The sequence below is a fragment of the Botryllus schlosseri genome, chromosome 2, assembly GCF_051294905.1.
Source record: "Botryllus schlosseri isolate E-star chromosome 2, Bs_hap1, whole genome shotgun sequence".
Lineage (NCBI taxonomy): Eukaryota > Metazoa > Chordata > Ascidiacea > Stolidobranchia > Styelidae > Botryllus > Botryllus schlosseri.
The window spans coordinates 21,500,861-21,514,234 of NC_137237.1; the positions used below are offsets into that span (position 1 = coordinate 21,500,861).

The window sequence follows — 13,374 nt, forward strand, 5'->3', positions numbered from 1 at the left end:
TTACCATTTTTTCAAGATTTTCCTTTGGTATTCTAAGTTTGAAAATTTTGCAAAAGTGCCCTCCTTTCCCGATTCCAAAATATGGTAACCCTAACGCCAGGGAACTTCCTAAATACCAAGAAAATATGTAGTATGATGTTTTAAGCTGTTTGGAAGAATTTTATATGGCAGCTCTTTGCAACTTTTTCTATTTTTTCGTGCGACTTTTTAGTGCAACATTATCAAGTATTGCCCAAAATGTGAAGGAGTAATTTAAAACAAACATGCTATTAAACTATTTCTATAGGGTTCTCTCTTTGATTTGCTTAGCAAAGAGCAATGTGATGGATTAGCTGTATCTAATTGTCCCATATGACGCAGTGGCGTGTAGTTTAGAAGTTCAACGACCTCAGCCAATCACGGACGCCCATTTCGCGCCCATTTTCACATTTTCACTGGGTCACCTTTTCGGGCTATTGATTTTGTTAAATTCGCCAACACTGAGTTTTGGTGCAATGCCTTGGGTCAAGTTTGCAGATCTAGAGAGTTCGGGGTACCTAGGGTATTTGACTTGTTTTATGGAATATCGCTTTGCTGTTTGACTTTTGTGGAAAATTATTTTCTTGCTGCGTACGGGTAGGTCTAGCCAGGCCGTCAGTGAAATGGGGAAGTACCCAATTTGACTGCTTTGCAGGGGTTGGCAGCGGAACGCTGTCACGTAGCTGTCAAATCTAAAGAACAGAAGTGTATGGATGATCGATTGAAAAGCGAAGAAAGTAAAGAAACAAGCAGACATCGTGCAAATCTTGGACTGTTGTGTTACACAACGGAACCTTTGGAGCATCTCATACCCTAATAATTTCTAACGATTTTAGTGCGACAGAAATCTACCCTACTAATCATGTCTTTGGTCTGACCCGGCCGGGGATTGAATCAACCACCGACCAACCGATCAAGAAGCCGTACGCTTCATCATTACGCAATCTTCTCAGTATAACAAAAACTGCTTTAAGGTTGTGGAACTGCTATGAACTTTCAAGTTGGATTAAGCTAAAGAGCCAAACACGCGGTATTGTGACTTCCTGTGCTGTTTTCATTTACTCGCGGGACAGAAAATGGGAAATTGAAAAATGAAACAGAACACAAGTTGGAGCAGATTATCATAAGTAGGGCTGAGCAAAATCGAATAGGCCTACCTGAGTGATTCTATTTTGAATCGAGTATTTCCCTTGAAGCCGTGTCGAGTATTCGAGTACCACTCATTATGATGTCATGTGATATGAATGACGTGAAAATTACAAATATGCTTATTCTATGCGGCCTCGAAGAACATAACAAGCCAGTTGTGTGACATTACAGATGATTTGGTGTTTTTCTACTATACCTGTTCATTGCAATTTGTGACAATTATGTGAGTTGATCACAACTTCACACATATGTCATTTCCACTAACGTGCGTAGCTTTTTACTACATGTTTCGTATATGCTGCGTGCAACCAATCGAGGTTTCAAAGGCCTGCACAATGTAAAATAGTGTCGAAATTATTATTTTAGTTGAAAATTCATCTTTTACTACTCGGTTCGAATCACTAGAATCATTACTCGATTCACATTCGAGCACTCGAATCAGGGTGCCTAACCCTAATCATAAGGTATCGAGCTCTAATGTGCCTACTCTGCTTTATAGTTTTGGAGCTTATTTTCCCAGCCATCAGATGTATCAAAACAAACATGTGGGTTTTGCACCCCTTCGACGAACTGGAGCCTCCGGGAATTTTGTGTCATACTCTTAAAACCGATTTCTGCTAGCGAGCATTTTTTACTCGCGAAAAATACGCAGTATTTTCGATAGGAGTGCTGGATGGTTCTTATAAAGACCTGGTCGTCCAACATTATACGTTATTGTCCAAAACACATCAACTTATTTGCCCGAAAAGGGTTTTAGTGCGCTATAGTTAGGGTTACCATATTTTGTAATCGGGAAAGGACGACACATTTTCAAAATTCTCAAACCCAGAATTCCGGAGAAAATCTAGAAAAAAAAGGCCAACTTCCTCGACCAGCGCCCAAAATACAGTTTTTTCCTTCACGTTTACAGGTGGTTGCCTAAAAAAAGGTCATTTTTTCTGGTTCGGCTCCCAAATTGCCCACCAGAGCTTTACTTCGGTGCTGATTTACGGTATCTCACTCCAATTCCACAGTAGATTTGACCAAAATTCTCCAAAAAGAGGACAAAATCTCAAAAAGGAGGCCATTTAGGCGTCCGCGGCGGACATTTTCAAAAACCTGAAAAAGGAGGACAAATCTTCCTAAAGGAGGACGTATGGTAACCCTAGCTATAGTTGAAATCATAACGAGAAAGGATAGTTGTCTTTTTAATGAGACACTTGATGGCCGAAACCAGTAGCCTATTTGTTGCTTAAATATCTTCATTTTATTTTTGTATAACAATTTTAGGTTGGCTTGTGCGGATGAAATGTTTTTTTGCGGAAAAGGCGCGGATAGTGCTCAAAAAGGTTGAAAAGCACTGTTCTATGCTATGGCAGGTCCCTGATACGACCTACTACGGCTTTAACAGAAGCTTCGTATAGTCGGTTCTCAATCTCCAATTCTCCCTTAGCGATTACCACCTACAACTCCAGACTGTTTTATACTGTAAGATAACTCGAAACATCGATTGACAAAATATATCACGACATCAGACAATCTAAGAAACGTAGATGGACTGCAACCAAGATCCACGCAAACGGAATGTATATGGTCTCACGCACACTCCCCGCAGCTTGCAATTTACAGGCGAATCAGGGTTCTTTGCCGCGATCTATCACTCCCAAGCGATCTTCAGTGATCTCTCCATGCTACTTCTACACTCGTGGCTGCAATTTCTAGTATCATTCCCTACTTCCCTATTACTTCACATTTCTACTTCCACCCACACTACGACAAATTTCTAACACCGAAACACACACACACACGCACGCACTCAAGCACACACACACACACACACACACACACACACACACACACACACACACACACACACACACACACACACACACACACACACACACACACATATATATGTATGTATATATATTAGGGATGGTGTGAACGTGAGGTTCACGTTCGCGTTCTGTGTGTGAACTGTGAACCTCGGAAATTTAGAGGTTCGCGTTCACAACAGAACCTTGGTAGGTTCTGCACTGTGAACCTTTTTCATATATTATAATTTTCACTTCATTATAACATCTTTGGTTCATATTAATTGCATTTCAACTGCGGGCCACTCTATGCATGGCGCTGGCAGCATTAAAAATTAACACTATAAACGAGCATGCACCTTGACAATCTCAAAAGTTTTAGTTGCTTTGTAACAAATGTTTGCTCGAAATATTCAGGGATATCTAGACCCTGGAAATATTCAGCTTTCCGTTTGTGAATATTTAGTGTCTCTCTGCTGTGAGTTTGACCTGCGATCACACAACATCACGAGCGAAATAGCCTACGTAGTCAGCGAATGATGCTTATATTCAACCAATCAATGAGATTGATATCGTTTTCTGATGCAAAAAAGCTAGCAGGGGTACGGGGCAATCTTGACTCCATATCTTTACTGCATCACGAGAACCAAATCCCTGTGATTGAGGTGTTGTCTACTGCTGTAAAACTTGTTAATGGGGTAATATCGGTAGCAAGTATAGAAACCAGTTTTACTCTCAGCTCAATATCAATGTAGCGATAGGCTACTCAGACGCCGAATACATTGTCCGGTCTGGCCTAGGCCGTTAAGGCGTAAGCTTATATTCCCTGGTAAGTCCTCGTCGAAATTGTTGGCAAAGCGACGGAAGATATTGATTTTATAGGAGTATTATATCCTTTGATTGCCTCAGTTGAAACATTTAGTGACGTTTAAAACGCCAACATGTACTTCTGCATTGTGACATGATGTGGCCCGAGTCGTCGCTAGATAGCCTATCGTGTACGCTAATATAGGCTATCACTTCATTGAAAGATAGGGTTGGAATTAGCAATATGACGTCACGTGACGTCATGAGGTTCACGTTCGTGTTCACACAGAACCTTTCAAAAAGGTTCGCGTTCACACGAACCTGAACCTTTCAGAGGTTCACACCATCCCTAATATATATATAACCATCTTTAGCAACACAAAATGTCTCAACATTCCAGCCGTAACCACCAGAGATGAGCGGATTTGAAATTTCTATGTCCTAATCCAATCCAAATCCGAACCTTCAAATCCAAATCCAAATCCTAATCCATAACATTTTTATATTCAAGTCCATGTCCAATCCTAATCCGATTCCAACTGGAAATTCAGAAAAAATACTAATTTATGCAATGAAGGGATTCGAAAATTTTCTTTCACAACCAACGATTCACTTGATTCAAGATAACTTAGTAACCATAAGTACATTAATAACTGATCTGAATAAAGTCTGTCGCCATTCGCCACATGACATTTCAATCTCCCAGAAAATAGTTCAATCCAATCCAAATCCTAATCCGTTCTGAAAAAAATGTCTAATCCAAATCCAATCCAAATCCGACAAAATTTCACAAATCCTGTTTTTTCAAAACCTAATCCTAATCCATGCTCATCTCTGATAACCACACCAAGCGCAGCATAAATTCCAAACGGCAATATAAGCATCAACATTCTCGGAATCGCGTATGTAAGGTAAGGAGTCCGAGGATTTATGAGGAGCACACTTCTGTTTTGCCATTCTTTGAGATCCCGTCCGATTTTGAAGGTGCCATGTTTTAGCTCCAAACGTTTTTCAACATCACCGTCATGGTTAAGATCCCTAAGAGGTTGCTGGCTTGGACCGCTGTCGAGGAACCGGTTGTGGTGCTTGTCGCGGATGTCGGACGCAACCTGGTACTTCCCGTCGTAGTGTTATCATCGCTCTGCCTTGTGATATTATTGGTGTCTGTGGCGGTAGTTTCAACTCGTGGTCCCTGATGTCGTCGGTCTTCCTTTCCTTCCTTGGACTTAGAAGACTCGCGTATGGTTGAGACTGGGGTGGTGGCTAGTTTAATTTGCGCGTTACACAGGTTGGCCGAGCACGCATTATAAACGCAGGATCTGCAAATCGCAATACAGGTACATTTATGAGACCTGTCAGTCTATGTTTTTATTGATAAATTAAAATTTGACTTTCATGTTAAATGCTAGTTTGGCGGTGATAAATATGTGTTCACTTCTAACTAAGGTTGTATTCAAAGTAAAGCGCGTTTTAAATATTTTAATGTTTTTAAAAAAAGCTGTGTAAAAACATAATTGTCTTTTTTGAGCCTGGAGAACTATTTCAAAATTGTCTAAATCATTTTGATAGACAATTTAGCGAGACCACGAGGTCGACTTGCACTAAAAATAACTGATGCATATGATCTGGAACATAGACGCTCTCCCCAAATCGGCAGTTGCATCACGCAGGTTATGCATCACGCAGGTTATGCATCAGTTAATCCAGGAGGCTAGCTTTCGTTACCGTTACATGATTTACTGTCTGTCAACGCATCGCCGTTGACAGCTTGATATTTCTTTTTGATTAATACGATATATTATGACACCATGAAAGCGTACCAAACTATAATCTACAAACTCTACTTACTGTGGGGAGAATCGCCTTCGTAATTCGTCCATGAATGTCCCTAGCTTCGACGTAATTCTCGCTACCGTTTGATTGAGAGCCCACACCATGCTCTCGAAGTACCTCCCGTCGGAAAAACTACCACCAGCTTGGTAATTCCATTCATAATAGCCAATGTAAAGCTGTTTGATATCTTCTCGATCAAGGACTTGCATCAGTCGAATATAGAATGAGAAATCAGGGAAGGCCTCCAAGATATTCTAAATAAAAGTAATCAATATTATGTAAGGTTGCGGATAAAGCCTTTTCACTAATTACTTTACATGACTTGTCGATAGCAAGGACGGGCAAGAGGTTTATGGGATCTAATTCGACCGAGGTGTCATAATCAAATCAAAGACATCAATTGCTTTTGTTGGGCCCTTAAAACAGTGATGGAAAACCTTTTTGCATGGATATCTGGAATGTTTTGAAGTACAAAGAGTACAACATAGAAATACACCTGGACATCCATGCTATTGCCCAATATGCTATTATAAATTAGGGTTACCATATTTTGGAAACGGGAAAGGAGGACACTTTTTCAAAATTTTCAAACTTAGAGTATCGATGAAAAATACTGAAAATATGGTCAATTTATTCCACTTCGTAGTCGGTTGACTAAAAAAGAGGGGATATTTCTCGCTCAGCGACCAAAATACTGTTTTTTCATTCACTTTATCAGGTGGTTGACTGAAAAAAAAGAAGTCAACTTTTTACTCAGCTCCCCAGATACCCGTCGGAGCGTCACTTCGGTGCTGATTTGCGGCATCTCAGTCGCATTTTGTTAGGAATTTGACCAAAATTCCTCAAAAAGAGGACAAAATCTCAAAAATGAGGACATTTACGCGTCCCCGGAGGACATTTTCAAAAACCCGAAAAAGGAGGACAAATCCTTCTAAAGGAGGACGTATGGTAATCCTATTATAAGTGATATATGCTGATTGGTGATATCCCTCGCGACTTGGTGGCCAGCCAATGTAGATTGCAATGGTATAATTTCACGAATTGATCAATTTGGTCGGTGACAAGAGAAATGATGATACAGGCTATGTGAACACAAATGGAATGGCGTTACAAACTCTTGTGGGCAATTTTATAAACGCAGGTTATAGGCCTATATGCAGAGGTGGTCAGTAACGAAGTACTTCTACTTTTTCGAAGTACTCAAGTAATTTTCCTCTACTTCTGGTACTTACTCCTGTATATCTGATTTTCGCTACTTCTACTTCTACTTCGTAATATTTTGTGATCTACTTACTTACTTTTCGCTATTTGCAGTTTGTCAAGTAGAAGTAATTTAATCCTCGAATCGGGAAAATAGCCTGAGGAAATTCGGGGTTGTTTTCACGGATCATCAACATTTAATTCATAAAATTAGAGTAAAGCCCAGAATTTCCGTCGCGCTTCGCGCGCAGTGGCTACGGAGTAACCAGTATGATTTCACGATTGTATCGATGAATATCATTTAGGTGGCGGGTTGGCGTGGTTCCGTTCACATGGCATTGTCGCCCTTCGTCATATCAAATATTTCGTCACAGTATATGATATTATGGCTCATCATAACGTTTGAAACTGATGTTTCGTAATCTAGCATTTACTTATCATATCGTAATCTAGCAGTCCATGGCGTGTCCTAATCTGCAAAAGTGGACTCTGACTTTTTTATTAGATTTAGAGCTGTTTTAGAATACCAACCATCGAAACTTTCTCGACTAAAGACATGAAATACATGTTCCGCTTTTAGAACTAGTATTAATATTTCACTTTCATTTCCCAGTAGCATAGACTTTCAGTTCTATTAATTGATACCAATTCTTTTGTGTGGATGGTTGCCGGTGAACTCAGCCTTACAAACTCGGCCCTCGGTGAACTCGGACCTCGGGAAATTTTGTAATAAAGTGTATTAAAACAAGTATTAATATGAATTATTAAACTAATAATGTTATTATCAAGTGATTTGTCAATATTGTAAGGAGGTCAGGGCATGCGTAGATCACGCAGTCACGGCGTGATCATATCACGTGATCACGGACTGCGCAAGCGCCAAGCGCGGGAAAGAACGCGACGTTCACATATCGACCACGCGTGGTCGGCTCAGTGTTGAATTGACTTGGCGAGGGGCGGATGTGCGACGTTCGACATCCTCGTATCTGTTCATGACATCGTATTGGGTCTTATCGCATTGTACATTGTGTGTGACTTGTTCAGATTAAAAATATATCCCAACGATTGTTATTGCTCACATATCAACCACGCGTTGTCTGCTCGTTGTTGCAACTGTAGGTTGAGGTGGGGTGTTAGGGTTGGGTAGGGTAGGGGGGGAGGAAGACATTAGGGTTAGGGGAGTGGAACATTAGGGTTGGAGAAGGGGGACATTAGGTTAGGGGGAAGGAAATATTAGAGTTGGGGAAGGGGGACATTAGGATTGGAGGAGGGCGATATTGGGGGTGGGGGATATTAGGGTTGGTGGTGGGTTAGGGTTCCAGTTTGGGTTAAGGTATCCCAAAATTAGGGTTAGGGGAGGAGGGACATTAGGGTTGGGGGAGGGCGATATTGGGGGTGGGGGATATTAGGGTTGGTGGTGGGTTAGGGTTCAAGTTGGGGTTAAGGTATCCCAAGATTAGGGTTAGGGGAGGAGGGACATTAGGGTTGGGGTTGGGGGACATTAGGGTTGGAGTAGGATATTAGGGTTGGGGAAGGGGGGATATTAGGGTTGGAGGAGGGGATAGTCGGGTTGGTGGTGGGTTAGGGTATCCCAAGATTAGGGTGCCCTGACATGAATATCCCCCAGTCGTATTATCTAGGGTTACCATATTTTGGAAGTCTGAAAAGAGGACCACATTTTCATTTATAGTTTCGGAATTAGTGCGACTGTAGCTTTTGATCAAGACCAAATTCAGTAAATTCTGTTTTAATACAAAATTCACCGAGGGCCGAGTTCACCGAGGGCTGAGTTTGTAAGGCTGAGTTCATTGGTAATCGTGTGGATAACATACATATTGAAGTATAAAAGCAAGTGTGGTAATGTTTTTAATTTCCGGATATAAAGCTACACAGTATGACATTTTTACGATTCATCATATTTTTTATTATCGTTTACTAATCGCGTAAAGTGTTTACACCGTATCCTTTACATCTTCTCCGTATTGCTCTTCGACTAAACTACAGGCATTATAATATGGGGGAGGGCGCCATACCATGATATTCACTAAAACGTGCTGTTCGAGTAAACAGAGGATTAGTATCGCATTTCCATATCAATACTATCATTTTTATCCCATGATGCGGACGAATGCCCAATTGCCCATGCTGTCGAAAATTGGATGCCTCCTGGTATGAATCAATATGAATCAAGCTCGGCAACTTTCGCATAGCTCAATTTACACCTTTTGACAATCCATGTGAACGGATTACGATCGTTTTCACAACTACTAACTTACTTGAGTAGATTTAAAGTCAACCAATTCTACTTCTACTTCAAGTAGTTTTAGGTTGCTTATTGAGGAAGTACTTCTACTCGTACTTAAGTAGATTTTTTCGTCGCTACTTCTACTTCTACTTAAGTAGCTTTCTTGACTACTTTGACCACCTCTGCCTATATGTACCGCGTCACTCGTTCTCTGTATCGTAAATACGCAGCTTTACACGGAACGCGGCCAGTCCTATACCCGCATATGAATTCAAGAGTGTTTACACAATATTGAGGACTCACTTTGTAAATCATTTGATCCTTGGTGAAAACTTCATTGATGAGAGCGTATTGAAGATCGACATTGATGCTCAAGGCCATAACGTTGAGCTTTCTATCATGTTCCCGAAAAGCAATGTAGCGCTCATTCTGGCACGCTTCTACTTCAGTCCAGTTGATCTTCTGATCATCTTCGAACTGGCTTTCAAAACAGTCTTGATGCTGAGGTATGTCGTAAGTTTGGTTGTAATACTCAACAAATTTTGTTGCAATACTCGGGAATTCCGACTTGGGATATAACTCTTCATATTCCTGAATAATTTTTTGTGCTACTTTCAAATATGTGTCTCGACTCTCCATATTCACGTATGGCATGATTAGACTTTGTAGGTTTACCAACAGCGGATCCAGCGGCTTTGGAATGTGGTATCCCAAATTTACGAGAACTCTCTTCAGGATATCTCCTAGGTTGAAAACTGGCCACTCCGCGAATCCCTCCAGCAGTGTCGTGAATATAATATCCATTTCATCTTTTCGGCTGTCCAAAAGTGTGTACGTAACGCGCGATAGATTGATAACAATTAGATTGACCTTTTGATGAAGCGTACTTGCTTCTGGATGTGCTAATACCGTTTTGAGCAGCAGGAAGTTTACGAATTCGCTCATATTAGATTTTTTCAAAGTGATGTTGGGCTTGTCGAAGTCGATTAATTCTATTCCTTCCGCAATTGTGTTGTAGATATTATCGATATCGGTTTTATTGCCGGGGAAAAGGTTGTAGTAAATCCCTGGCAACCATGTAACCAGCAAATTCATATCACCCGACAGTGGTTGTTGAAAGAACGAAACGTAAAGCCTGGTCAAAGCTGATGACAATCTCTTCGTCGCCGGCGTCAGCGTGCTCTCTTGGGATAAAAGCTTGGCGGACCAATGAAACGGATAGTAATAGTTGCCGCTAGCCATATTCTCCACCAAATCAGGCGTGCTGTCCATAATTGGATTCAGATATCCTGAGTATTCTTCTGGAATTTTCATATTCTTCTTCATCGTGCTCATAACCCTCATCGTGGATTGCCTGGGCTTGTTAATGTTAACGTCTCCGAGTAGTTCGAAAAACACACCGTACCATTTGTCGACTTGTAAGTATTTCGGCAGAATGGACTTGATTAGTCCCGGCAAATTATTCACCAGCGACGAAAAAACCGACTCGTGAAATTCCTGTATGTCTTCGGGTCCCATGAAATTACCCAGAAAGGAGTAAATCTGAGATGAAATCTTCGCCTCTTTGGTGTCGAGCTGTCCCAAAGCTCCCGTAATGTCCGCTATCACCGCATCCAGCTGCTTAATCCAGTCTGTTATATAGTAAGGGCCGGGTGAGGGAAGTGTGAGATTCACCAACTTCACAAATCCAGGCTGAAGCGGCAACGCTTTCTCCATGTTAAAACCTAAATTTCCCAAAAGGGTGTAGCATCCGGATATAAAGGATTCGGTTCCAGTTCCGTTCGACAAGAGAATCCGGAATCTTTCCGTTAAATTCTCTCTGAATTCGTCCATTATGTACTGAATTTTATCATCTAGATCGGGAAGCATGTTGAATACGATAGATGGGTCGAGATCGCTGCCCTCGCCAAACAATTTCTCGCAAGTAAGCAGCGGAGAGTACTCTCTCGAAATACACTCGCCGTATTGCATTCCCACTAAAACAAAAAACCTCCGTAAACTTTTAACAAATGTCTCGCTTTTACATCGTGGTGGTTAGTGGTCCACGTATTGTATATGAACGCATAATTGAATACGTACCTTCTAAGTCGGTCGAAGGGATTTGTAACATGATTTTCTGAGCGAAACAGTCACTGTGCTCTTTGCAACTTCTCCGACTCCAGTGGTACAGCGGTAGGCCCATGATCGACGCATTGAACCCTTCATGACATTGTAACCCTATAACATCGTCGGCGCATAACCACCCCGTAAGCGCAACCAGCCAATATATTTTCATTTTGGATTGGTCGTACTGTGCACAACACTGCGCCGTATTTGTCGAGTATTGCTTGCTGTGTTTTAAGCCTAAAACCAAATTCTAAATACGAATGGTAAGGTTACCACGACTGACCGAAGAGGCCTATTTATAATATCGAATAGGATATTACAATTGTAACAATTATATACCGTTACAAAACTAAATATACCATTACCAGCACGACGTTTTTATCACATTCTATTGTGAAGCGGATGATTGAATTGGTGATATAACACAAATTTAAACTCTGACTTATCAACAGAAATAATATTTTCAGGAATGGGACACAACCGCTGGGAGGCTTGAGTCTAAGTAAACGCGAATTTTTTGGAAAGTTCCGCCGTGAACGCGAATCCACGACGTGATTCGAAATAACAGCCTCAGGCCTACGTTATATAGCAAGGGTCGGCAACCTACGGCCCGCGGGCCGGATCCGGCCCGCCAAGCGAAATCGTCCGGCCCGCGACATAATAATTAGTTTTCACAAGAATGCGGCCCGTCGTTTCACAATGAGTTTCAATCAGCAGTGCAGCACTGCTTGGAAAGAATTCGGCATTGATACGATATAAGTTGCCTAAACGCCACAAAACGAAGGCGGTTGAAGTAGGAGATCGAGATTGTCTAGAGTAGACTAGATCAGTGCTTATCAATCGGGTGTATCTCGCAACCGAAGGTGTACCATATACTTTTTGAAGGGTTTACCGATGGGGTGTGACAATAAAGGTGTCCTTCCTCTGCTTCAAAAGCGCTTGGAACATCTCAGACGCAATGACAAAATCTCAAACTTAAACTGTTTAATTACAGATAACTAGCCTCCGTAGGCTAGTTATTCATGGTTTAATTCACCAGAAGGCATTGTGCGCCAATACTACAAACCTGAAGTGTTTCGGCCGCAATGATTAAAACTGTAAATATCATTTTGTCTCACAAACTGAATCACCAACATTGTTACGACAGATAACTAGAAGCATAGAATCAATATGGCGATGTAATGTATATCTGCCATGTTCGCGCATCAAGTCGAACAGCTATGCTTGCACGAGTCTATGAACTGAGAAATGAAATAGCATCTTTCCCCGAAAATACAAATATCGCTGACTCATAATCTTGTAATCGAAAATGGGTATCTAATCTTGCTCTCCTGGTAGGCTACATTACGCCTACCAGGACGTCACATCTGTACAAATTGAATTCGCAACTTCGGGGGGGGGGGGGATAACTGAATACATGAGATGTTGAGCCGCACCAACACTATATTTGTAACTGTGATAAGAAATTTAATTACTGAATATTCACCCGCTTTTCCGACATTCCTTCTGTACAAAATAAACTCTGACTATTCAGTACTCCATTTAATGTGGACGCCAATACCATTGTCTCAAAATTTCAAATGGGCCTTTTTGAATTGCGATGCAGTTGGATTGAATGACAAATTTCATACAAAGAGCATATCGCTGCATGACTTCGACAAAGAGTACGTTCTTGAAATTGATCTTTATCCCAGCTTATCAAACGATGCAGAAGACAATAGTTTTGAACAATGAAATTCACGAATATAGAAAGCCAAGATCACGTATCTCGGACGCCCATTTCGAATGTGGTCTGATTTTTGCTTCATCTGACTGTTACTAGAAGTTGAAAACCTTTCACAAAGCAAGCTGCGTCAATTGTCATATTTATTCTGCGTTGTTGAAGTGTAAATACTTGTGTTTTATGATTGGTATGATTGAGATTGCAGCAATGTAGGATAATATACCGAAGTGAGCGGAAAATATAGTACTAGGAAAAATTCCGGCCCGCCAAAAAGTTGTACACTCGAAATTTGGCCCGTGACTAGCAAAAGGTTGCCGACCCCTGTTATATAGATTTCAACTGTTTAGCCGACGGCAATCTAAACAACGGGCTGTACGTCAAAAATTGTCCTAATACAATATGTCTCATGTTACGAGCAATCACTGACTAATACAATGTTTCCAGATAAAAGGTCACGATGACTCCTGCCCAGAGTCATCCTACGGACTGAAAATAACATT

General features: G+C 41.1%; 1 protein-coding gene across 1 annotated transcript; it reads right to left on the reverse strand.

The window, feature by feature from the left end:
- Positions 1-4,548: 4,548 nt before the first annotated feature.
- On the reverse strand, positions 4,549-11,421 carry LOC145434113 (uncharacterized). The gene is made up of 4 exons (XM_080311411.1): positions 11,125-11,421; positions 9,349-11,021; positions 5,616-5,854; positions 4,549-5,086 (listed from the first exon to the last, which is right to left on the reverse strand). Exons 1-4 carry the CDS (start codon positions 11,318-11,320, stop codon positions 4,762-4,764), a joined length of 2,433 nt encoding a protein of 810 aa, XP_080167537.1. The 5' UTR covers positions 11,321-11,421; the 3' UTR covers positions 4,549-4,761.
- Between the last annotated feature and the right edge of the window lie 1,953 nt (positions 11,422-13,374).

Excerpts from the sequence above, each read along its gene's own strand:
- LOC145434113 (XM_080311411.1), bottom strand. The coding sequence starts at position 11,320 with ATGAAAATATATTGGCTGGTTGCGCTTACGGGGTGGTTATGCGCCGAC. Across the intron at positions 5,855-9,348 it reads AGGATCAAATGATTTACAAA|AATATCTTGGAGGCCTTCCC; the intron begins GTGAGTCCTCAA and ends ACTTTTATTTAG. Across the intron at positions 5,087-5,615 it reads CGAAGGCGATTCTCCCCACA|ATCCTGCGTTTATAATGCGT; the intron begins GTAAGTAGAGTT and ends TGCGATTTGCAG.